Source organism: Silurus aristotelis (assembly GCF_946808225.1).
Source record: "Silurus aristotelis genome assembly, chromosome: 24".
In the NCBI taxonomy this organism is placed as follows: domain Eukaryota; kingdom Metazoa; phylum Chordata; class Actinopteri; order Siluriformes; family Siluridae; genus Silurus; species Silurus aristotelis.
In genome coordinates, this window is record NC_139597.1 from 4,517,959 (window position 1) to 4,545,352 (window position 27,394).

Sequence of the window (27,394 nt, forward strand, 5' to 3'; positions counted from 1 at the left end):
TCAATGTGGGAAAAAAAATTTGATTTTACAAAAGTTTTAATATTAAGTGTTTCTTTTTTCCTGTGGAGTGAAACAAACTATACACACAACTATAACCTACTTACTGGTAACATGTGCAAAGTAAATTTATACACATTTATATAAACATTTGTATCAGTATATAGCAGGAGTGTTGGTGGTGGTTAGCTTAAATGTACAGAATATAGCTAACGAATAACTGGTGTGACACCCAGAAATAAATGTTTATTTTAATGTGCTCAGCTTCATTGTAGCTCTCTTGGCAGATGTGTGAAGCAAGCTAACTGTACTGGCTATGAAGACATTCACCAGAAGGAACAACAATCTCTTCACCTTTTCTTCCCAAGTTTTAAACATCCGTATACACTAAAGAAAACTCGTATGACTAATGGTAGGCAATAAGGAAGTATTTTTACAATGTACATTTTTATGTACCTGTAGTTTATCATGTTGGGGAAACTTTTACTTCAATGCTACTTTCTTTCTCCACTACACTGAACTACTTTGAATTTGAGCCAAACACATAAACAGTGTTAAATGAAAAGCTGTGGCAAGAGCACAAGCATAACCCTACGGTTTTATGTGTGGACTAAGGGTTCTTTCACTGTAAATCTGTAACTTTATAAAATAAAAAATAAAATAAAAAACCTGTGCAGGAGAATGGAACACTGAACTGCATTCATTTTTCACAGAGTTCTCATAGGTCACTATTTTCAAAAGTGTCTACTTAAGTAGAAGTTTAAGTAGCTTTTACTTTTGCCGGTTGCATATTAAAGCAAGGGATAAGTATTTTATTTTAAACTTTTATTTAAGAACAGGAGTGTTTATGTTGGTAGTGGGGTATCCAAAGGAGGTGGTAGCTCAGTGGTTAAGATGTTGGACTTTGGATCAGAAGGTTGTGAGTTTAAATCCCAGCACCACCAAACTATCATTACTGCATCCTTAAGCAAGACCCTTAAACCTCAACTGTTTAATTGTATAAATAAAATAAATGTAAGTCGCTTTGGGTTTCTGCCAAATGGTTTCTGCCTAATAATGTAAATGGTGGTTTTATTCTATTTTTAAGACTGTAAACAGGAACTAATTGTGATCTGAAGAAATTGATGCCACCATAGGATTAGTAAAAAAAATGTTCAAGCCCAACTGTCTGGATTTGTACCTAATTTGCATACAAATTGTAAAATTCTGTCACAGTGTTGCTGAAATCGCGGGTTCCGTGTCGCAAACACCCAGTGTGAACATAGGGTTACATTCTCAGCAGTTACATTATACATTTATACATCATAGTGCTGCATACAGTTCATGTGTAACTACAGTTAGTTGACACTTAATATAAAACAGGACCCAAAAACATTCCATATATCATAAAAAAAATGAAATAAAGTTTGTGAGACGTGTTAAAGCATGATGATTAAAATAACCATGTAATGTCCAAGTCCATCACTGAGAATTTTCATCTAAAATAGCAACATTAGAAGTAACATTTCATCTTATCCAAACAGCTTGAAACATTTAATCAGCTTATTTTGTTTATATATTTAACATTTAAAAAATGTGGGATGAAATTCATTTGGTAACAAACCAGGATGCACAAGATCATTCCTGGCTGTTGAAAATCTTTGGTCTTTTGTTGCTCAACACATTTTCATTGTTTGTTTTTTTCTTTTGTATGTAAGATATAGATATTGAAATAGATATTGTGATCGAGTTGAATTTTTGTGCTATGATTATTATTGGGGGAAAAAAAAAACAATGGACAAAAGAAACTAAATGTAATTTAAGTTCATACAGTTTGGTCTTTATACTAAATTATAATGGTAAGCCATTTTATTGCAAAACATTCAAAGTTCATTATTGTCAAATGTTTTCTAAAACATTTTCAAGCAGAGTTTTTAGCTTTTCCCCAAAAAATTCCCAAGCAAAATGCTGGCTGGAACCTACATTTCACTGCTTGGGTAATAAGGTTTTTATGAGCAAATAGAAACTGATTTGAGGAGATTAAAGTGAAATTCCAAAATGACGGAATTATCATTTGTTGCCATTTTTGCGAATCAGCGCCAAAGCTATTATTCCTAACCTAAGAAATGGTTTCTGAATATTTTTGTCGACTTGGTCTTGACTTATTGGGCTTCGGACCCCATTTAAACCCTGTATTTGACTAGATTTTAATCAGGATTATTGCTTACAGCCAAAAGACTACGTCTCCCATCAGCCACTGCGCCTCACCATGTCATGTGTTTGTTTTGCACCTGATTAACACTCACTAGCAATTAACACTTGTATAGCCTCATATCTCACAGTACTCTCTTTCTTAGATTCTGTCATTTAACATGGTGGAAGTGGACGCAGATGATATTTATTTAAATGGTGCAAAAGTACAAATGAAAGACATGAAAACATGAATTACAGAATGCATGAGCGAGAAAACCGGAAACAAGGGCAACCCTGGACTAAGTAAAACAAAGAGTGCAGTGAAAGTGATTATATACACCTGCCAATTACAAAGCGGTGAAGTGGTCATGTGACATCTCAGGATGTGACGTGGCTCCTGGGAACCGTAATTCAAATGCATAATTTTTTACTCATTAATTTTACTAATGACATTTAGATGACGTTTTAAAAGATGGAACTCACTGAAAAAATGTTTTTTAGTAACACAAAAGAAAAAATAGAGTTGCCTTTGAGAAAAAGTGTTTTAGCCATTACCTGATTGGGGGGGGGATTATCAGATGATGAAAATAGTGAGAAAACAGGAGCGGAAGCTACTGATTCAAAAGATTCATTTGGCATGTCTGTAACTTCGGATCAAATTGCATGCATACAAACAATGATTGTCTACAAACCAGCCCATTCTAGGATACGTTAAAAACAGTTCACCTGGAAAATCGGAGTGAACTAGTGAAAGCCTTTGCACGTAAACACAGCTGCTGTTTGGAACTTTAATAGGACCTGGAAGTTCATAGTTCACAGTGTTTTCTCTATAGTTAATTGGCATAGGGATCTCGGATTAAGTCCAAATATCAATAACTTAAAATGGTTAAAAGAAAAAAACAAAACATAATAATAATAGCAATAATAATAATAAATTGCAGGACCGCAACACGTTTTTTTCCCCCATCCATGCATTTACAGATCTCACAATGCATTACCTTGCATACAGCTTTACCTTCCATTTTAAAAGAACATTATGAAGAGATTGGTGCCCACAAGGCTGTGCAAAAAAAACAAAACAAAACAAGGAAGACCTCCACATCCAATCATCCAAAAACTTTGGTTCATATTCCATGCCCCCAAACCCAATCACTCACAGCCCCGCTCCCAAATCACTTTTTGCCACAACTCTTACACTATACTACAAAATAGCACCATTATATAGTGGGTAGACTTCTTTTTATATTGTTTTGTTATAAGACATCATCACATATGACTGTAAAGTAAAGAAAAAAAAAAAGAATGAGATGGTTAACATAAATTGAATGAGTGAATACAGAGATTGGCTACACCGAGGACAGTGTGATTGTTAAATCTTGGATTTGGAAAGTGAATCACAAAAAAAAAAAAAAAAAAAAAAAAGAATGTCAGTCCAGATTTTTTCCCCCAAAGCAGTCCATTGGATATGAAGAATGCTTCAGAAGAATGTCGGGATCCATATGGAACCAGGTGGAGAAGTGGTCTTTTTTTTTAGGGATGGACAAATCGTAGAAGTCTTTCAGTTTGCTTGTGATGAGCTTTCCAATCCCTACTTTAATGGATGTAATGGTTGAAATAATGCAATGTGGGTTTCTTGCTCATTAAATTGCATTGATATAGACTAAGAGTAACAGATTATTTTTGTCTTCGGGTGAAAGGTCAGGTGGTGCTGTAAACTTTCAGTGGGAGATCATCGGTTAAAATGGTGGACTGATCAGAAGGTTGGCAGTGGAGGGATTTGAACTCACAACCATCTGATCAATCCACCATTTTAACCGCTGAGCTCCCAATGAGAATGGCCTTTAATAAGATCATTGTTAGTCACTCTGGACAAATGCCGCAAATGTAATGCCACAAATGCCGCAAATGTAAACTGGGCCTCCTATTTATATATTGCATGTGTAAGATTTTAGTCTAACTAATGCATTTTAAATGCATGTACCAGCGATGAGAGTTAAAATGGTTTTGGGTCAATTGTTTTTTGCTACACAAACATAAAAGCTACATGACTTGTTAAACACTGTATGTAGTGCAGGTGATTTTGGCATTTGCAAGCTTGTGCTAAAGTTACAGCATTGAAGTTTGTCTAAGTAGTAACTCAGTGATTAAGATGATGGACTTATCGTTGGAAGGTAAGAAGTTAAAACCCCAACACCACCATGCTGCTGAGATCATAGTCGCGCTGGATAGGGGCATCTGCCAAATGCTGTAAATATAAATGTTGTCACATGATACACATTAAATTTAAGCATAGCTACATACCAAATATTGAGCTTTTGTGGAAAAATTACTATGGAATATAAAAAAAAAAAAAAAAAACAAGCTACAGATTTGTCCACCCCTGCATTTAGCAAAACATATTGGTTTGTGGGTAGTGTCACTGGGCTTCTCATAATTATTGTTTTTTAATATACAGTGAAAACACTTACTGTTGTATGTGGTGTACATGCTTTGGTGGTCATTTAAAAAAAAAAAAAAATATATATATATATATATATATATATATATATATATATATATATATATATATATATATATATATATATATTTTTTTTTTTTTTTAACCAATCATGCAGTCTGTTGTTATTACAATCGAAAGCAACAATGCTTCGTAAAATTGAACACATTGATCTCGTGAGCCGCCTTAATCTCAGAGATTTCAGTCTCGTAGAACTTTTGCAGAAAAACAAACTAACAAAAAAAAAGACTAAATAAGATCGTCCTATTTAGCCATGTTCTCGTTCCTTCATGTAACCGGATTCTGTCTGAAAAGGCTCCTGGCTCGCTCTGAGAAAGCAAAATTGAAAAGAAAGACGTTCCTCGCCAGTGCTTGTGTAGCGTCTTCGACTTAAGCTTCATCGGAAACAGTGCTGAAATTCTCCCGAATTGCATTTCGCACTGGATTGCAGCAATCTGGAATTAATTGCCAAAGCGTGGCTGAGTGTTTGTTTGTGTGTGTTTGTGTGTGTGTGGGAGGGACCGCTGCAACATTCACTTCACCCATGACACATAAAAACCTTCACCTCTCCTCCAGTGACCCGCTGCCTCCATCCCACCCATCAGGAAGTGGTGCATAGAAACAGTTTGGGTCAATTAAAGTTTCCAGTGGCTCTCTCTTCTACAGGAGGTTTCCCACTGCCATAATATGTAGCAGCAGCTATTATATTACCAGCTATATTAATGTTGCTGTTTGGACAGATGTTGTCCCTCCCCTGTCCAATATGGAATGGTGCAATGTCTCTAAAATAGCCAGTCGAAAGGGGTGTATGTACATAGAGATGGTCCATTATCCTTGCTTTTCTTTTATTATTATTATTATTATTCTATTACTTTTTTTTTTTGCTGTTAGAGTAAAACCCCTCCTCTTGACAACCAGGTTAAGGTTGTACAAGTTCTTGCGTCTCTTCTTGGCACTGTTCGTTAAATCCTCTTGTCCTCTTAACTACATCCGGTAGTTCCTGCCCCCGGTGTTCCCCCGGCTTGAGTTCTTCTGATGGACCTCCTGAAATGCAAAGAGACAGCAACTTAAGTAAAGGAATAAACCACTTGAGGGGAGTAGGCTCTTCTAGGAAAGTAATCAACAACGGAGTTACCGCGCTGAAATTATTTTCCTACAACGCTACCTCCCAAAGTGTTCTATTCCTCTTATACCGCACAAAATTCTCAATTTTATTTGATTAAAAACATTTTTTTGATCCATTTATAGATCCATTTCAGGTTGAAATGTAATGACACTATGGAATTACATGTGTGCCAAAAAGAATTTAGTATAACGTTTCGAAATATGAACAAGAATATACAATTAGAGAGAAGATATGCAATCAAAAACCTGATATTTTTCCCGGTCTTCAAATAAAAAGCAATCGTGGTTACATTTTTCTCCACGGGTTCTTGCACAAACCTTTGTTCTCTCATTGGCTATTCAGATTTGGATGGACTGCTTCCTGGAAACAGAGTGGCATGAAATGCAAGATAGCGGAGGGGAATGCAAGGGCAAAGTAAGAACGCTTGATTGTTATTATATAAACCGGCGAACAAATCCAAATTTGCTGATGGAATCAAAGTGTAAAACAGGCTAAGGTCAGGCACTTGGCAGTCAACAGCGCAAGGACAAAAGGAGAAACAAGAAACCGAAGATCAGAACTGTGGAATCGAGAAACGTAAACCGATGACTGAAACGTCTGTACACTGAATGGGGTACTTTGCACAACAAACACAAACTAATCAACGCAGTAGTGGGAAAGGACCAATCATTAAAGGGCATTACATGAATGAAAATACAAAAACGTGACGATCACTTATGGTACGTGAATCAAACCAGAAGAACATCGAGGAAAATTCCATATTCCATGCACATCGAGCCTCCAGTGAATTTTGCAGAACGTTCTCGATTTGGTTTATTTAATTGTCCATTCTTTAAGTAATTAATCATGAAACTCGAACATCAAATAATAATTCTAAAAATAATATAAGTATGCCATGTCCAAATACTAAATAACTAATCAGAGAACCTCATCCAGAATGTTTTCCAAAAATTCACTGAAGGCTCTACATTCCCAGGAGCTGTCCATACAAATCTCACTAGCCAATGAAAGTTAACGCGTTCCTAATCCCGGACTAATTCTTTCTTATTGTATGTTTTTGTTCAATTATTTGATGTATATTTTCAATATTTTTTTGCACAAATGTAATTCCATATGAAACCTCCACAAAGTTGGTTCCTGTTATCACTTACGTTTTAGCGGCTATAAACTGACGTTCCCTCATCATCCTCTTTCTTTTCTCTCTCTTAAAGACAAGAAAACGCAGCTTGTCATGTTACAGTTGAACCGCAAAAAAATTTAAATCTTTACAAAAGTGAAGTAAAGCAAACACTGACACTGAAGACTCCTTCCATAAATGTTCATCATTCAAATAGGCATTCTCACTTCAAAACCAGATTTTTTTTCTTAATTTTGTAGACAAAAATGATTCTGCGCTTTTTGAAATGTCAGGTTTGAGAAATGGACAGCGCCGAGCTGTCATTGACGACGCACGTTTTCATTGAAAGAGTTACAGATTGTCATTTCCTCAAGGCGGACAGGAGGAACAAAACCTAGTTCGGTATTTGATTTTGCAAACGGAGTGTCTCAGTGCTGGGAGATTAGGATGTAAAATTGATGAAGAAGAGGGAGGAGTGTGAGCCTCGGTGTACTTCCTGTTGACACACGGGAAGAGGACAGTGAGAGGTCTACCACAAAAACCACTTAGCCACGTCTCCTGCTAATGCTTTCCTTTTATATACGGAGCGCTATAAAGAAAGAACGCATTCTACATTTAAAGGGGAAAAGATTTCATTTTTTAGGAAAAGTAAGGCATCAGAATTATTCGCAATGGCAATACAATTAACCTGGGGGTATTTAATCCTTTTTCTTTGCCCCTGTGCGATTTTTTTGAATTCCATTGCAATTAGCTTAACAGTAAGCACTTTTTGGAGTTCAGTACTGGTTGATATGGTAACCAGCAGGGAAGAAGGTAGAAGTACACTCGGGATGGAAAACCAGTCCATCACAGGGACACACACATACATTTACATTCACACCAGGGGCAATTTACACTCAAAAACCTACTAGAATGTTTTATGAGCTGGAAGGAACCTAAAGAACACAAAGAAAACCAGTGAAGGTAACCCCAGAGCTGTGAGGTGGCAACGATACCACTACATGCACCACCAGACCTCTCCTAAACACTGGACCACAAATTAAATGCGTTTTCCTGAAACAAAATCTGGCTATATGTGTTTGCGAATAAATTGCATATTATGCATGTAATTTAAAACGAAAAGCCTGGAAGCTTGGATGATTTTTTCAGGATAAATAAAACACTCGAAGTACGCAGCCAATTCACCAGCACCACAAATCACACCACATCTGGAACTAACAAGGAAGGAAACAATATGTAGCACAGGGGGAAACAAACTTACGTCGCAAGAAAATGTTCCAGAGATATCGCGAGCGATCGTAAAATACTTAACATCGTGATGTGTTCTGTTTAAAGGCAGTTAATCTAAAAAAAAAAAAAAATTGTACCTTTAATATTGTAAAATGTTTGTTTATTATGTTTTGGTAGTGAAATTCTAATTTTTTAAAATATATTTTTTTTAGTTTAAAACGATTTTCTTTTTATAGACTGTGTTGGCGTAAAAGTTCTTCATAATTTCTCTATATTTATTTATTTAGTTAGTTAGTTAGTTAGTTGTTTAATTTTTTTTATCAGTTTCAGTATAAATTTGTTTATTTTTTGTAAATTTTTTATTAATAATTAAAAAAATTTATTTTATTAATGAACTTTTTATTAATAGTTTATTTATTTGTTTTCTTTAAAGTGATTTATCTGTCTATTTATCTATCCATCCATCTATACAGACTACAAACACCTGACCATAATATTTCGCTGTTTTAAAAACCTCCACTCTTCTGGGAAGATGTTCTAGATTTTGGAGTGTGCTTGTGAAGATTTGTGCTCATTTAGACACAAGGTGTAAGTAAAATCAGGTACTGATGTAGGTGAGAAGGTGAGAAGGGATAAGGTCAGAGCTCTACAGAGCAGGAGATCTTCCAATCCAATCCATGTAAACTCTCCCATCCAAGATGGAAAAGGTTTGTGTCTCAAGCTCAAGTGAAGGGAAAATGTCCAAAGATGTTCTATACAATTGTGCGCCTTTAACTTTGTGGTAACAGTTTGGGAATAACCTCATATGACTGAAAAGGTCAGGTGCCCCAGTATTTTGGTCCATATATATATATATATATATATCAATCACTTCAGCAGCTAGACGCATGCGGCTCTTTCATCCCTCTTCTGCGGCTCCCTGTGGCTTTGGAAAATAAATAATGAGTATTTAATTAAAATGTATTTTATTTTAGTTCGTTAGTTTTTAAAATGTAATTCTAAATCTGAAGATTTTGGTGATCTTGTCAAATCTAAATAAAACGTGTTAAAGTTTTTTGTCGCTCTTCATATGCGTCACAACCGCTAATGTGCGACACCCACCGGCACGCGACTTCTTAAACTTTGGTTGAGGGCACACAGAAGAGGACGGCATTTTTGGTTTGCTGCCAGTGGATCATTTATGTTCGGTGTTCTTTTCATAAATACAAGAAGGACTCAAATAGACATTGAGTATTTTACTTGAAAGTAACCTTTAACCCAATGTCTTTTTTTGCAGAAATGTAATTTCATTCTCTCTGCAGTTCATTGATTTCATAAATGCAACACATTATGGTTTGATTATACATAGCATAAAGGCAAAAAAAAAAAACGTTACATGTAGTGTTATTTCAATTTAAATGTCAAAAGGGTTTTGTGGCTCCCAGTGTTTTATTTTCTGTGGGAAACAGGTCCAAATAGCTCTTTGTTTGGTGAAGGTTGCCGACACCTGAGCTAGACAAAGAGAGAGCAAATTTTTTTTTTATGAATGCTAGCTACTGAATGCTAGTTTCAAACTCCCTGTTTAGCTGAAGCCCAGTGAGGAGGCTAAAATTTACATAGAGTGAGGTACAATCAATGATGAAGAAAAAGACTTTCACACTGCACATAAGAATGGGAGTTTCCAAATCAAAATTAATTCTATGACCAATGTCAGCTGTAATAAATGTGAAAGCAGTTCAATTCTACATCTTGCTACAATTTTTGGTAGCCCTCTACGATATTAGCTATTCTTAGCTTTATTTTACATTGTCAAATATACATTTACAATATTTAGGCTTTTGCCATACATGAGATTTTAGGACACACTAAACACACTAAAAGTAGTGATTTGTCGAAAGATAAAACCGAAATCAATACTATTTCTTTTGTTGATAAAACTAATGGAGTAAACTAGAAATCGTAACCGAAAATAAACCAGTAATATAAAACTAGTCATATTTAAAAACTAACTATAGTAACATTTTAAAACTATAACAATCCTGAAGGAGAATGAAAGATTCAATAAATACATTTTAATAATAATCATAATAAATAATAAAAAAAAAAAATGCTGAAGTCACATAGATCTTCACTGGTTGGACACTAAATTGAAAATAAAAAAGTGTGTTAAAAAGTTAATTAATTTTGTTTTAAATTGCACTTTAATGTATATCAATGTATAACCCTGCAATTTTTAACATCATAAATTATAAATAATAAATAAAACAAAACCAACATACCTTACAAGATGTATGGCTGTGACCAGCTACAGGTTTCTGTGAAAAGCAAAGAAAATCACAAACATCTGGAACCAGTGACATCATCAAAACCTTTGATTTCATGATATGGAGTTTATAGTGAGCTAGCTAGACAGGGTGTATTGATCCTGAAGGTGTGTGTACTGCATGTATATGTATATATAAGATATACACATATATATATATATATATATATATACATATACATGCAGTACACACACCTTCAGGATCAATACATAAACAGTTTTCCAGCAACTGCATAGCTAAAAAAAAAAAAAAAACATAAGCTAGCAGAAAATTGGTCATGTGACTTGTCATTTAATGAGCGAACCCCCGATTCCTGGAACCGGTAGAACTAAAGCTCACCTTTGGCGTTTTGGGCGTGTCTGTGTGCCGTTGCTCTCGTACCGATCGGGGTGCTTTGCCAGATTTGACTGGAGCGCAGTACATCTCGAGTCGTTTCAGCTCGCAGCTCTGGAAGCAGCATTCGTCTACGATGCCACGGTTGTGAGCGCGCCGTGAGTTGGGGCCGTAGCCTGTTGGCTTGCCTGTGGGGCAGAAAACAAATAAATATACAAATGAGTACATTTACAGCGTTTAGAAGACGCCCTTATACAGAGCAATGAACAACTGAGCAGCTGAGCATTGCTTGAGGGCCCAGCAGTGGCAGCTTGCTGGTGCTGAGATTTGAACTTGTGACCTTTCAATCCAAAGTCCAATGCTTTTTTCTCTAAACCATCACAGAATGACCCTGAATCAAACAAGATGAACATCCTATTCACCAATAGCCTTGATAATGTATCGTATACTCTAAATCAGTTGCAGATGTAAGTTAATGGACAGGGGTTCGTTCTCCAGATTTTCATGGTGCGAAATTGGAGCGTCACGTGACGTGTTCTATGAGCCAGACAATAACAATCAGCATGACTGCAGCAGCAGTTCCTATGAGATTAGATATGAAGCTGGAAGGTCACAGTAAACGACCGAGTCGCTACAAGTTTCTCAGCCAGGTTTTGCAAAAGGTCATAGGCGCAACAAGACGGCAGCCTGATTTGAGACAAGTAGTGCCCTGTATTCGTGCATTTTGATGAGTGAATCTGATCTAACAATGATCGGTCTGAGGATCAGATGCTACTCGATGCTAATGATACACTCATACAATGCAAGAGCTTAGTCGTTAAATATTCATGGTTATCAAATTGACAAGGGAATAGAATTTACGAGCGCAGCCAACATGTTAAGTGATTGTGAACATCAGCTTGTGCTGCTAAGGACCGCCCAAAGATGCTCAAAGATACCTCAGATGACTGGGCATGGTAATCACTTAGAAACCATGAGGACGGCTTTACGGACAGTTGATACAAACAGTTTTGCTTTCAAGTCTCCATTATTTGTTGTGCATTGTATATACATATGTATATTTATGTTATTAGATTTATTTATTTATATCAGTGTGCTGAGAGTCACATTAGAATCTTTTCACATAAACAAAATAATAAGAACATTATAGCCATAGTAAATCATAGTACTTTGGATACTTTAGTGTTTATAGGACGGTGGTGAGACCTGCGATGTTGTATAGTTTAGAGACAGTGGCATTGAGTAAAAGACAGGAGGTGGAGCTGGAGGTAGCAGAGCTGAAGATGTTGAGGTTTTCGTTGGGAGTAAAGACGATGGACAGGATTAGAAATTAGTTTATTAGAGGGACATGGGGTATATCGGTAGGAGAATGGACATGTGCAGAGGAGGGACATGGGGTATATCGGTAGGAGAATGCTGAGGATGGAGCCGCCAGGAACGAGGAAAAAGAGGAAGACCAAGGAGGAGGTTTATGGATGTGGTGAGGGAAGACATGCAGGTAGTTTGTTTGAAAGAGGCAGATGTAGAGGACAGGGAGTATGGAGACGGATGATCCGCTGTGGCGCCCCCTAATGGGAGAAGCTGAAAGAAGAAGAAGACAAGACTTTGGATACATTAGTACATTTAAAGACAAATACTTTTGTACTTTGACTCATGTGCAAGTTTACAGTTAGCGCTTTTACTTGAGTAATATTTTACAGTGTGTATCTCTGAAATACATGGTCCACCACTGTCCATCACTGTCCACAATCTAATAATATCAGGACTTGATGAACTATAATGAATTTGCAGGATATGCAATTAGCACCGCATACTACACAGTTGTAGAGGGGAATTATTTACAATCTGCTGTCTACATGAGGATGGGCTTGTTCCTCTCCAGGTTTCCTCCTGGGAGTTTTTCCTCACCACCGTCACCACTGGCTTGCTCATTAGGGATCAGTGTATTCATTTAAAACCTATATATCCTGGTAGTTCTAATAAGCTGCTTTATGACAAGGTCCATCTGTCTTGAACTGAATTGAGAGACAGAATTGTGCAGACTATGTAGAAATGGTAGCAAAAGAAAGAGAATCTTTTTAATTACTGTTATGTATGAGGTCCCGTAAGGCATCTGAGTGACGCAGGAGCTATTTCTTCTCCGGTCGTCTCTTTCCAAGACACACACTCACACTCACACACACACACTCTGTATCCCAATCTCCCCCTTCCGGTGGCCTTTATAAAGTCTCCCAGTCTCCACTAACTATTCCTTGCTCACATAGAGCAAGGCAGCTCTGATAGGCTTTTTCCCTGTTACCAAATAAAATAATAATAATTTAATATGGCATTTACAAGAAGGAAATGCCTTTCCCTTTCAGAGTTAATAGCTCTTGGCTCGCCGGGGTTGCCAGTGCTGACAGAGTGCATTAACTTCTGCTCTGGATTTGCTCCACACTGACAATGGTGCTTTGGGGAAGAGAGGGGGGCTCTCATTAGGAAACACGTGTGTCCCTGAAGATCTCCGAGCCCACGGGTACACCAACATTGCGTCCACGATGAATCAGAGGATGAAAAAAATTGTTCGGGGAGAAAAATTAAAAACATAAAGACAAAATCCATGTGGTTTATCATTAACTTGTAGTTGAACGCAAAGGTTATACGCCCTTGCTGTTAAAAAAAATGTAAATGTCCTAGAAAAATGTATAAAAGTTTGTTTTCTGAATATGATTTAAATGTGTAATAATGCTGCTCAATTCTGATTGGGCAGAAGGTGTTCATTCGTTTGCTGACAGTCGTGCAGCTTCAAATCACAGGGTATATGAATATATACAGACCCTTCCCACTTTATGAACATTCACTTTCCGCAGATACGAACAAACCTGTCCTCAAAGTGAAATTTGTTTGGATTCGAAAAAAAAAAAAAAAAAAAAAAGGAAAGCTTTATTCGTTTTTTTTTATTGCTTAATACAAAATATTATATAGAGTATTTTGATTATTTAGATTTGTTTTAGTATATTTTGTTTATTTTATAGTATTTATAGCTCTTACATCGGAGATATGCGTAGTCAATAACAAACACAGTAACAACTTAAAAACAAATTCATGGTACGAACGGTCGTTCGGAACGTAACTCGTTCGTAAGGTGGGGGGAGTGTCTGTATTAAGTTCAAGAGAAAGTCAAAGATGATCATTTTCTAGCTGCTGTAATGTAAGTGACAATAGGAACTAACTTAAAATGTAGTTATAAATGGATAAAAAAAAAAGCTCTTATGTCCAACTTCAATAAATAAAAATGATAGTACCAAGTAAATTACAGTGAAATTTAAAAATAAATAAATAAATAAATGTAACTGCAACTTTGTTGTTGATTATTTTCCTATAAAAACTCGACCCCACATTCTTTATCCCTTACGTATTTGTAGTGAAATGTGCAAAATATTGATCTTCCGATTTACTCGGAAAAACAGCAGGGACGCAAACTTTTGTACTCAATGCTCCTAGCTCATCCTCTTTCATTGGTCCTCTGCCCTGGCTCCACCCCCCTGCTGCTTGTAGTCATATTCGTTTGCGTATGTGTTTACTTGCAGCGCGTAGCTACGTTTCCGTTCCCCTGAAAGACTAAAGCGACTGAGGTCATAAAAATTGTATAACCGTTCGCCGTACCGCCCCAAATGTCCCAATGCGTCAGACGTGTTTTTACACTAGCGTACGCTCGGGGATTACAAATAAAAGTTCTCTGTTCTTGCTGAAGATGCCGTTCGCGTGCGAAAGAAAGAGACTTTAAGCCCAAGTTTGTGATTACACATTTGCCCAGGTTGTCAGAAGACAGCGGATTTGCTTTCTGGATGATTTTCCAAACATTAAAAAAAGAAAAAAAAAAAAAGAAAAAGAAAAAAAAAAAGAAATGAAGGCCTCCCAAATTAACATCCGCTGTTTTTCCCTGCCATTGCCTAAGCATCATAAACAAAAACGAGTAAACAACCTTTTATGCTTATAATCATAGTCAATTGTAGTAATGACACACAGTATGGTTGGATGGAGCTGTTTTGATGTTTTTCTTGTTTTCAGTTGCCGACATGTGGCCCACATTAGACTTCTTTTTGTGTGTTCCTTTCACTTGTGTTTTTCTTTTTTTTTCTTTTTTTTTTTTTTTTTATTGACCCAAGATTAAAATTTCTTTTTAGGTGGATCCTCGTATGGATTGCATGCTGCTTGATTGTATAAGTCTGGGACATAAACTTGGCTGTACATGAAATCAGTTGTTCTGTAAACCCTAAGTTAAGGTAGAACATATACTCTAAGAAAACAAGAAGGTTCTTCAAAAGGTTATACGGGTTCACTGAATACTTTAAGGTTCTACTATAAAATGCTAACACCTTTACTGTTTTTCTATATTCTCTTAAATTTTCATACCCAGCAGTTAAGGGTTCTTGAGTTGTTTCATTGAGGAACCACCTCCAGACATGTCTTTGGCTGCTAAGAACCACTAATTATACATTAAACCCTTCAAGAACCCTTGAAAAGTGTAGACATTAAAAGAAAAAGTTTTTAGATAGGAGATAAAAACTCCAAAGTCTTCCATTCTACAACACTTAGAATCTGTTTAAGAAGCTAATCCATGTATGTACTATGATGATCTCTTTAAAAGTTCTTGAAAGATTCACCAGATAATCCTAATAAACACATACTATAGTGTTTTCCTGTTAAAAATCAAGCAGCAAGTCTTTTTTGAAGCTAAAATCTAAGAATTGTCCATTAATCCTATATTGAACCCTTAAAAACCATTGTGGCATGTGGTAGAAAGGGCAAGTTATTGCTAATTACTTTCTTCTTATTACTCTATCTCTTGGTTTTGGTCGTTGGAACTTTTCCTGTCAGAAAGCAAGCAGCGATTCCAAAACCTTTGAGGAACAACTGCGGTACATGGAAGAAATGCTAAGTTGTTGCTAATTACTTTCTTTTTCATAATGTATCTTCTGATCTTGGACCTCTTGGTACGTTCTTCAGAGACTCTTCAAAAGTTAATGGGTTCAAGACACTAAAAGGGTTTTACCTGGACATAGAGATAAGGAAACATTTTGTTTTGTGGTTTTGTCTAGAATTCTTAAAAGTATAGAAGGATAGAAGAACCCTCATAATAGTAACATAGTTAAGCTGTTAAACTAAATGGTTTCAACATCTGGTCAGAGGTTCTACGTGTTACAAAGAAAGAAATAGTGATCATTTAAATAATAAACACTTTGTACCACCCGGTTCATACATGCACTGTTAATATTCGTTATATTTAGCTAACTGTCTTAGTACTTGGTGCACTTTCCAAGGGTTCTTTTTTCAGATCCTGAACAAGCCGTAGCATCCTAAAGGTTGACCAAGAAGGACAACCAATGCACCCTTAAGATTATACTGGCTAGGACTAGTTCTAACTGTTCAAAAGTTATTTTGTTATAGCAACAGCTCTGACTGCAGTAAAGCTACAAAACACAAGTGCTCGTTCTAATTTGTTATTGTTACTATAGTAACAACCTTTTTAAAGGGGCTACTGCATAAACTTGTATAATCCGCATTAGGTGGCTAACTGATTCCTTCTCCTGTTCCGATTAGTTAGATTATTCAGTTTAGTTTTTAGCATCCAGCATAGTAAAACTGGCTTTCTTGTCATTTGTGCCTTGAAACTTTTCAACATTTGATCATTGAGATCATTGAGGTTCAATCGTGGTCCAGGATGACCATCGCCTTACACACTCTTGTTTAACTCATCCGATCTAATCTTCTTAAAATTAGCTGAATCAGTAAGCTGGGATCAAGAAAAACACCACAGTGTGAGACTGCTGTAGATGAAACCCTTCTGCATAAGAGAGCTGGAACGCCACAACTGGGATCCACACCAGAGTTCCAGATGTGTTGTATGGCGTCAGGTTTGCTGATTCATTGTAACCAGTGTAGCAGCCAATCAAGGGCATCTGTTACTGAGGCGGTTTGTGTTCCACTCCAAGAACACAGAGCAGTTCGAGGAGACATGTGCAGCCTTTCAGTCTTCCAGATTTGCGGTGCTCGCGTGCAGCCGACCTACAACGGCATTTAGCTTCGGGGTGACCTCGGCAGTATGATTTGTGAAATTCGCTCCAACGCCAAAACATTTCATACGATCGCTTTCCTGGTCGAGTCATTTCACGCTCCTAACATGGCTGGTGGCCACCGTGCAGTAGCCTTAGCGTTCAGCTGACTGTGCATAACTCCCTCTGCTCCAGGGGGCCGGCAAAGAGCAGCGTCTTCCAGAGTGGCACGTTTGGGACCTGACTTTTACTGCCTCACTGTGGTTATTAATAATAATAAGGAGAACAACATTCTAGACTCCAGAAAAAGTCATGAGCACAGTGATTGAGTAGTGTCAGAGTGTTTACGGAGCACTGGGGACCACAAAAAGCAGCTCAAACCCTGGAAACAACCTCTTCACCAGCATGACAAATGCTCGCAGCCAAACCAAATTCTTTACACTTTCTGTTGGCTGAGCTTTCCTTATGCAATTCAGAGCTTAGACACGCTTAAAGAACCACTCAGCACGTGAAGCAGAGAAGACGTGTAGCTTTCCGAGAAAAGCCAAGAATACCACTGAATGGTGATTGTCCTATCTGTAAAGTAGCAAAGACATTAGCCGAAATTTGCCTCTGTAGGTTGACGTATTTCCCCTGAAAAAGGGGGGTTCACTAGATGAAGAGTGGAAATTTTTCACTGATACCACACCAACCAATCTAAAACACAACAGGAGTTTAGCTATCTAGTTAAATATGGAGAACAACAGAGATTAATGAACACCTGTCGACTAAGGCATGCCTCCATGGGTTAGACTTATACACTCTAAAGAGCATTTAATTGGACAATTACAAGTAATAACACTAAAGAAACAAGTACCAAAACCATTAGTGACTTTAGTGGCTTGGTTTATTGTTATTCAACTACTATCTTCTACAACCTGGGTACAATTTGGTGCTTGAGTCAAGTCTGATGACCCGTGTGTTCGCTATTCATTTTGTTCATTACTGAAAAACCAACAGCTTTCATCATGGCACTGAAATACACCCAGGAGGCCTTTATGTGCGCATTTGGCATGGGTCCAGTGAGGGAGAACATCCTAATCATCCTGTAATCCCTCGTAATCCTTTGCTGCTCTGGGATCAGATCTGTGTGTGTGTGTGTGTGTGTGTGTGTGTGTGTGTGTGTGTGTGTGTGTGTGTGTGTGTGTGTGACAACTGTGTTGATTTGGTACTGCTACAGCTGCTTCCAACAATTAGCATGCAAGCTTAAAGAAATGATGTGTATTCGCATCTCAACAATAGCATAGCTCAGTGGTGATTATTATGAATGGGGGGGATGCATCATTAGCCATGTACAATAAGATCAGTAAGGGAAATATCATGGATGTATTATGCATTATGAATCATTTTCCTTTCGGAGGAAATATTTCATACTTGGAAATGCAAAATGGACTTTCGGCGCTTGCTTCATTATTATTGTCTTGGCAATAGACACGAACACCCTGGAGCATTTGTCTAGCACTCACAGTCTCTAACTTATGCTAATCTAACCTTGTTTTTGTCCCATTTTTGTGTACATTTTGCCATTACTAATTTCAGACTATATACTTTTTAAAAGTTAGAAAGCATCCATGACAGCGTTGTTTGCAAAACTAAATGGGTTTTGTGGAAGCTGGGAATTCTCATTAAACCTTCGTGGAGGTGTGTAAAATTTAGAACGTGTAAATTGTTTAAAGAGCTAAATGGCCTTAGTACTTAATACTCTCTTCACTGGTTCTGCAAAGGTTTACTGAATAATGCTAAAATACCCATATGAAATGGTGTCCTGTCAAAAAATGAGCAATTATCCAATGCCCCCCCCTTATAGAACCCTTAAACCACGATTGCTAATTACTATTTTTTTGTCTGTTCTGGTCTTGGGTTTGTAGGTTCAAGGCTTCTTGGTCCCCTAAAAGTGTTCTGAATAAAGAGTTTACATGTTTTGGGGTTCTACTGTACATAGTACTTTTAAGGGTTTCTGCAGGCCATTACCACCAATGTGGTTGCCTTCTTAATAGCTGTGAATTGAGACTAAGGCTAATCTGATTAACCAAGTGGTATAAGGTGGAAGATCCTGTAGCCACACCAGTCCTTTGTGGATAAAATAAAAGACCCATGATTTAAGGGTTTGCCCAGAGGGAACCTTTGAATTGTGAACCAAATACGAATATCATTCATACACAATTTAAACTACTGACAGGTATTAGTTAAAAAAAAATGAAAATAGTATTAATAATTTGGAGTGGAGTTCTGTACCACAAATGCTTAACGGATATCTAGGCGTCTTGGTATTTGGCGCACTCTTGAAGGGTTCTTGCATTTACGGCATTTGGCAGATAACATTATCCAGGGCAACTTACAATTATCTTATTTATTCAACTGGCAAATGAGGGTTATTGGCCTTGCTCAAGGACCCAGCAGTGGCAGCTTGGCAGAGCTGGGATTTAAACTCATGACTATTGGTTCAGAGTCTTAACCACTGAGCAACCACTTCCCTTCTTCAAGCTTCTTAAAAGGTTTACTAGATAAAGGGCTCTTAGCCTCTGGAAATGGTTGTAACGAAGGTGGTGAGTTTACACCCTGGGCACATCAAGCTGCCCCCTCCTGGGCCCCTGAGCAAGGACCATAAGCTGCTCCGTTGTATGAATGACATCAATGTAAGTCACTTGGATTAGAACGTCTTCCAAATGCTGTAAATGTAAATGTTGCCATGTTGTCAAGCTAAAGACATCTTCACAATTGCTTAATTGATGGCTGGCTCATTATCGCAGATTTGATTTGCTTTTGCAACGTCGTGTGACTTCATTGTGCTGTCCAGACAGCACATAACTTTTACACTGTTTGCAGCTTGCACCATGGTCTGTTTATAGCGAGCCCCAAACCAGCATTTTGAAAAGAAACAGGGTTCGGTTCTCTGGACTACTCTTGGGCTAGAAAGTAGCTTTTACACTTCATCAAACAAATCCAATTCATACGCAAATTTGAAAAAATGACAGGAAACTCAACTCTGGATGAGAACATTTAGTTTTAGAGATCCTAACTGTAACAAAAACAAGAAAAAGATCTGATAATGCGAGTCGTTAGCGGCGACGTGGCACAACTATATAAGCTGGCTGATTATTTGTTGAGATAGCTGTGGTAACTCCGTGGTTATGGCTCTGTGGTAGTGACCAGAAGGTTATGAGTTCAGAGCCCACCATTGCCAAAAATTCTCTGTCGGTTCACTTTGGGTAAAGGCACCTGATGAAAGAAAAACGAAGTCTACTGTATAATCTAACATCCAGATTAGCTGATTACTAAAATAATCTTCCCTGTGTAATAAAAGTGGACATGCAGTGTCCTAATAATTTCCACTTAACAACTCAAACCTCTGAGTATATATGCACTGTACCCGGCCAGTCCTATTCCACTTTCAGCATGCGGTAATGATGCAACAGTTTCACAGAAAGTTCATATTACCGTAAATGTGTTTGCTTTGGACTCGGTTCAGAGAAAAAACAAACCCTCGGTCACCAAAAGGCCATAAAGGATCTGGCCAACTCCTCTCTTTTTGACCACTGAACAGCCTCGTGGCTGTTGACAGGAAAAGTAACTTTCCGTCTCAGTTTGAGCTTCATTCAGGTTCGACTTACTTTTTACACAACGTGTGTGAAATGAATCTTTTCAGTGCCATCATACATCCACTCGTCAGAGCTCAAAGCCTTATGTCAGTGCGGGCAGCCCAAGACGTTCACACCTCCTTGAATCATTCAGCGAAGAAATTTCTCATCAGTACTGAACGACTTTTCTGGAAAACGTTAGCATTTGTTTTTTCTTATTACCAAGCTAACTGAGAGGCTTTAAGGCTTCAGGTTTTGTTCAGTTTGTGAAATATTTGCTCAAACAAAGATCAGCTTCGAAAGTGTTTACTAGCAAGCTATCAAACTCCTTCACGGTATTATTTACTTTGATTTTTTAACGAACTCAATCTATGGGATTAACTGCATTGCAAATTACGAAAATGACAAAAATGAATATGCAAATTGCATTTGGAAAAACTTCAACAACAAAATAATGTATAGGGAGCATTATTTCATTTTCTAAAACTTACTTGGTGCAGTACATGCACAGAAAATTCTTCACCTTCTGAGATTTCAACCTCCTAGAACATTGCTCCTAGCGAGTGATAAGGTTCTCCTCTTATTTGTTGTTTCTCAGTTGTGGGTGTGGCCTGCGTAGTGTTGATGTTCAGCTAAGTAGTTTGTGTGATTTACATGTATGCAATGTAGGATCACCAGAGGTACCACCGATCTCTTGTATTTTTTGTTTGGTCTGAGGAATCACTCAAGTGAGTTGTTTGGATTTTTCACTGAATTTGCATTGTACTGAGAAAAGGCAGATTAATAATCGTTGTTATATTGTTTTACATTGCTGTAATCACAGCTCTGACAGTAAATCGTTGTTTAGTGTTTCGCTGCTTGCTAACGTTGATTTCACTATGTTGACTTCCCTGCTAAAAAAAAAAAAAAAAAAACTCTTTCACTCATTGAAACCATTTCCGAATGGTTTTCGTTGCTAAGTGTGTTTGTATCAGTCATTAAATCATTATCATTAAAACAAAGAAGCCATTGTAGAAACTTTTGGGGGGCCTTCTAACGGTCCTTAACGGTGCCTTCTAGTAAATAACAAAAGTTGATCAAGTTGCCAAAGTTGATCTATTAATCAGTATTACTATCTTGAGCTTTTACTAAAGTAATCCTAACTTGTCACTTTCGCTGCAAATCATGATTAGATTTCCTGTAGTCTGTTAGAAAGTGTTATTTAACGTCAGAACGCAGCTTTCGCATCTCTTCACAACACAAATTATTTATTGCCGTCTTACTTTATGAGGCTCTCAAGGCTGCAGAGTATCTCTTTTAACAGGAGAACACCTTGTGCCTGAGCGCTTGCGGGGTTCATTTCAGCGCATGATTTAAGTATCACAGGGGAAGGAAAAAACGGATTTACTAGGGTGCTCCGTGTTCTCAATCAGAAAAATGTTCAGCACTATGGTGGTTTCCTCTGTCCTTTCTCTTTCACTAAACTGCAGCCAAACTCTGGAGCGATGTCGTACTGTAAACGGATCAGGGATGCACTTCATTTCTCTGTCAGCATTCATCTCTGCTCCTGATAGATCGTCCAGACCACTGGAGCTCGAGTTTCTCCAGAGCGCTGTGGTGTCCGGTTAGCTTGACATGCTCACACAAAGGTCAGCACTTTTTCAATAAGACAATAAGATTACATTGAGCTCATTCACACATTTGCTTGTTCACATGCTCATTCACACATTCATTCCTTCATACACTCATTTACTTGCTCATTGATTTAACACTTATTCACACACTCATTTAATCACTCATTTACACATTCACAGATTATCATTCATTTACACGCTCTTTCACACGTTCACTCAATCACACCATTGTTTACACGCTCATTCATTCACACAGTCATTTCCATGCTTATTCGCATTCTCATTCATTCATTCATTCATCCATTCATTCACAAACTCAATTACATGGTCTTTTATTTACACAGTCATTCCCAAACTCATTCTTTCACACACTCATTCAGTCAAACACTCGTTGACATGCCCATTATTCACACATTCATTAATTCACATTGATTTACCCACTCATTCATTCACACACTTATTCCCCTACTCATTTACATGGTCAATATTTACACACACACTAATTAATTCTTGGGCTGAAACGATTCCTTTGGAAACTCGAATAATTCGAATACAAAAATGCATCGATTCAGATTATTTCCCTCAAAGCTTCGTTTAGTCTATTTAACTACACGCAGAGAACTGTTTCCCCACGGACTATTATTACTGACGCACCATCTGCTTCAATTCTAGAGCGCTCTGGACAGGTAAACACTACGCAAGCCCATTTCCGCCACATAAAAAAAGGTTTGCCTAATTCTGATTTTATTTCTCGCAATTCCGACAATATTTCAATGAAAAATGGTGGAACGCGGAGAAAACAGCGAGAGGCGAGGAGAAGATTCAGGTAAAAGAAGAAAAGTTTCCAAATTTCAGGATCATTTCGAACTGGAACATAACGAAATCTCTGTAAAGAGCGTTTAACCGTATAAAAAGTATATTTTTATTTAGGGATTTTTTTGTATTTATATATGTTTGTATTTACTTTGACTTGTTGTAATATGGCAATTAAATGCACTAAATAGTTTAGTTTTCACAGATATTCTTGTGTGCAATTTCAGCAATAGAAATGTAAATTCTTTTTAAAAAGGAACTAAATTACTTATTCAATTTTAGTGACTTGTCTTATTTTCTCTCGTATATTTAGTGTTGCTCTTTAATAAAGAAAAAAGTGCTTCTTACCTGATTATTTGATTAATCGATGGAATAATCGGTAGAAAACTTGATTACTAAAACACGCCCTAATTCATTAAAATCCTAATTTATTTAAAGTCATTTACATGCTCATTATTTACACATTCATTCACAGTCATTCATTCACACACTTATTCACTCGTGTGCATGCTCATTCATCTACAATTAATTCTTCTCTCTCTCTCTCTCTCTCTCATTCAAATTCACACACTGATTTATTCACACACATTCACATGCCTATTTATAGACATTCTTCAACTCATTTATTCACTCGTTTGCATGCTCATTATACACACACACGTTTTCACACTCATTCATTCATACTTATTTATTCAAACGCTCATTTGCATGATCATTATTCACACACTCATTCATACACTCATTTATAACCACACTCATTCCCACTTTCATTCACATGCTCATGAATACATACATTCGCACACTTATTCACATACACTCATGCATTCATTTATTCATTCATTCATTTATTCAACACGTTCATATACACATGCGCATCCATTTACGCACTCCTGTATTGCTCATTTATATGCTTATTCATTCACACTTGTTCACACAATTATTCAAACATTTATTCACACACTCATTCATATGACTTTCACATTATCATTCATTCACACTTTCATTCACACACACATTCACATTTATTTACATCCATGTGCTCATTCACACACTTATTTACACATTCATTCACATACCTATTCACACACACACACAAACACACACACACACACACACACTCATTCACACACTTATTTACATATTCATTCACATACCTATTCACACACACACACACACACTCATTCACACACTTATTTACACATTCATTCACATACCTATTCACACACACACACACACACACACACACACATTCACACACTTATTCACATGCTCATTAGTTCACCCACTCATGCACGTGCTTATTCACACACTCATTTGTTCACACACACACTCACTCATTCACATTCATGTGCTCATTCACACACTCATTGATAAACATTTATTTACACACTCATGCACACTCTCACTCACACACTGGTTTGTTCACACACTCATTCATACACTCATTTATTTACACACTCATGTACACTCACTCACACACTGGTTTGTTCACACACTCATTCACAAATTAATTCATACATTTACATATTCAAATAAATTCACATCCATGTACTCATTCACACACTCATTTACAAATGTAGTGTTTTTTCGGGAGACTGGAGAAAACTGGAGATCCAGAGATAAAACCTGGACAGAAATTCATCTTTGTGACCTTCTACCTCTCATTTATTTAATAAATAAATAAATGAATGAACAATTCACTTATTTTGTTTGTTTGTTTATTTATTTGTAGCTATTATTATCGGAGTATCGGAGTCGGAGTCCTACAATAGTATCGAACCAGCCCTACACACAACACACGTCCCATAGAGCATTTGAAGTGAACTGAAAGAGAAGCTTGTGCGTTTTCTTTTTTTTTTTTCTTTTTTTATTCATTTATTTATGAGGAGCACATTAGCACTTTCTTCTGTCAGCAATGTGAAAGAAAGAAGAGCAGCCGCAGCAAAGGAAGGCTTTATGAATAAATCAAAAAGTTGCACTTACTGAAATAAAAGCCGCGGTCCCCGCACACAAACTGCAGCGTGTCCACCAGCTCCGCCCCGCACAGGGTCTCCGCCCCCGCCCTCGCCGTCACCGGCGTCAACGCGAACGCGCACAGCAGCAGCAGCAGCCGGGCGAGCGCGCGGCCGCGGTAAACACAGCGCATGGTCCACTGCATCCGGGGGGGGAGAGAGAGAGAGAGAGAGAGAGAGAGAGAGAGAAGAGAGAGAGAGAGAGAGAGAGAGAGAGAGAGAGAGAGAGAGAGAGAGAGAGAGAGAGCATTCAAAGTGAAACCGATCCCGAGACTGCACGCGTTTTATCACTTCATTATCACATGCAAGACATCTACCTCCATCCGGGGCTCGTGCGTCCTAACAAGTGGAATGATGTCATAAATTACAGAAAACTTTTATTTGCTGGTTTCTTTATCCATCCATTCATCAATCCATCCATTCATTTATTCATTCATGTGCCCCACATTAAAACCGCTGGACCGCGCGTGCACTGGGACCAGTAGCAAAAATTGCATCTTTTTTTTTTTTTTTTATCTTAGTATTAAACACGATCTCTGAAATCTGAATGTAAAACCCTGATCGTGTCTCTTCCATGATTCTTTCTGTCTTCCCTTTCTGTCCTTCCTTTCATTTGTTTTATTTGATCTACCAGCGATGGAGATCCGCGCCCGGATACAATGCAAACAAACAAACAAACAAACAAACAAACAAAAAGACACAGGAAAACTGAAAATGAACTCAAGTTGGGGTCTGGTGTTGAGCTGCGTCTTCCAGACATGTGCGCACTCAGCAATACGGGATTCCCGCACAACTTGCGCGCTCGAGCGGAGCGATGCGCGTTCCGTGCGTTTTTGCGCGTGTCTGCGCCTTTTTACAACACTTTAAATCTAATCCCAAATAACGATTAAATAAAATGTAAAAAAAAAAAAAAAAATGTGCACAAAGTTTGTCAGGACGCAAGGTTGGATAAATGATGCAAAAAGCAAGAAGGATCACAGTGAATTAATGAAGCATCTTTTTCACATCCAATGAAACAGATGCATGTTTTGAAGTTCAATTTGAAGGATGCAAAATATTTTTGTTGTTGTTTAAAAATAAACAAATAAACAAATAAATACAACTTATGTATAAAAGATGAGAAGTTACCTTTAGGACATCACCCAAATGTCTAGACATCCCAGCGTCTGTCCGGTGAAAACACTCGTTCCAAAGTCATTAAAATATTGAGAGAAAAAAAAAATAGAAATAATAATATTAATAGTAATAATAATAAATTAAATGAAAGAAGCCGTGAGGAGGAAATGCACACAGTGCCGATGTCACGTCTCGATATTCCGACTTTGTTCCATTGCGCAGGCTCGGTTCGGACGCGGAGACGTGTGGTTTCGCGGACAGGAGACGGTTTTCAGTGGAGAAAATCCCTCACATTTATCTACATTACGAAGACATTTTCAACAGGAAACAGCTGGGGCACCACTCGCACCGCTACCTCGTGTGCGCTAAATTATTCGCTGAGGATTTTTGGGCCCGAGTTCAAATTACGTCATCCCTCCCACCAAACCACCCTCCTCTCTTCCAATCCCTCGTTTTCTTAGAACATGACTGAATTTTGATCTGTCCTCTGCGTGGAAGAATATTTATGCGACGTGCGCTTTTACGCGTCCTTTTTCTCTCCAGCCTGGTTTACGCACTTTATATATCATTCAGCACTTTCTTATTGTCTAATTCGCATTAAGACTCGTGGGCATTTTCACTGCTAAGAAATAAAACTGATATTAATATTTGAAATATATTTGTCGTTTTATGTATCCTTGTTCATGTGCCATGCACCTTCTGTACACCTGGTAGTATCCATGATTACACCTTTTTTGGTACCTAAATGTATCTCTGATGTATCTTTAAATCTTCACAGATATCTAAGATCCATATCAGCACCTCAGATCCTACAGAAGAAGTACAGTCTGGTACCTTGGAGTGTACTGGTGAGAACAATGTAGGTGTTACCTTCATCACAGGTGTTAATGTGATGGTGGAGACAGAGATGCTTCTCTTCTGTGCATGTAACCTGGATGAAAAGGAAAGAGAGAGAGAGAGAGAGAGAGAGAGAGAGAGAGAGAGAGAGAGAGAGAGAGAGAGAGAGAGAGAGAGAGAGAGAGAGAGAGAAAGAGAAAAAAAGAGAGAGAGAGAGGGAGAGAGAGAGAGAGAGAGAGAGAGGATTTATTTGCATGGGATCATCTGCTCGTGAGTGATGGATGCTTTGTCTGGCTGCACTACTGACTTTTGTTCATGTCGGTCTGGCTGACCGTGGTGGAATGAGCTCTCTCTTTTTTTGTCTCTCTCTTTTTCTCGGCTCTCTCACGAAACACACAGCACATTCAGGAGAGCTAGAGATGGTTCCTAGAAAGGTTTTGCTCCGCTGGCGCACACTGGAGTGGAGTGAGGCATGACTCAAAGCCACAGCGAGGGGAAAAAGGGCCACCGTGTACATTTCATAGATGAGTGAGAGAGAGAGAGAGAGAGAGAGAGAGAGAGAGAGAGAGAGAGAGA

The 27,394-nt window shown here is 37.8% G+C and overlaps 1 protein-coding gene across 5 annotated transcripts; it reads right to left on the reverse strand.

The window, feature by feature from the left end:
* igf1 (insulin-like growth factor 1) lies at window positions 1-26,354 on the reverse strand. Of its 5 annotated transcripts, none has more exons than XR_014531304.1 (6): window positions 25,994-26,349; window positions 24,837-25,005; window positions 10,782-10,963; window positions 10,398-10,433; window positions 5,080-5,710; window positions 1-3,918 (listed from the first exon to the last, which is right to left on the reverse strand). XR_014531304.1 is itself a non-coding variant. In XM_083528059.1 (6 exons), exons 1-6 carry the CDS (start codon window positions 26,021-26,023, stop codon window positions 5,647-5,649), a joined length of 492 nt encoding a protein of 163 aa, XP_083384185.1. In that variant the 5' UTR covers window positions 26,024-26,354; the 3' UTR covers window positions 4,770-5,646. The 5 variants fall into 5 exon arrangements, 4 of the variants coding, with proteins under 4 accessions (XP_083384185.1, XP_083384184.1, XP_083384187.1 ...); XM_083528059.1 differs by lacking the exon at window positions 1-3,918 and adding an exon at window positions 6,944-6,996 and having other exon boundaries at window positions 4,770-5,710; window positions 10,824-10,963; window positions 25,994-26,354; XM_083528058.1 differs by lacking the exon at window positions 1-3,918 and adding an exon at window positions 6,944-6,996 and having other exon boundaries at window positions 4,770-5,710; window positions 25,994-26,351.
* Window positions 26,355-27,394: the final 1,040 nt, after the last annotated feature.

Coding starts and splice junctions, on each gene's coding strand:
- igf1 (XM_083528058.1), bottom strand. CDS start 26,023: ATGTCTAGACATTTGGGTGATGTCCTAAAG. Junction 25,006..25,993: donor ATTTGGGTGATGTCCTAAAG/GTAACTTCTCAT, acceptor CCCCGGATGCAG/TGGACCATGCGCTGTGTTTA. Junction 10,964..24,836: donor GGACCGCGGCTTTTATTTCA/GTAAGTGCAACT, acceptor TCTGCCCCACAG/GCAAGCCAACAGGCTACGGC.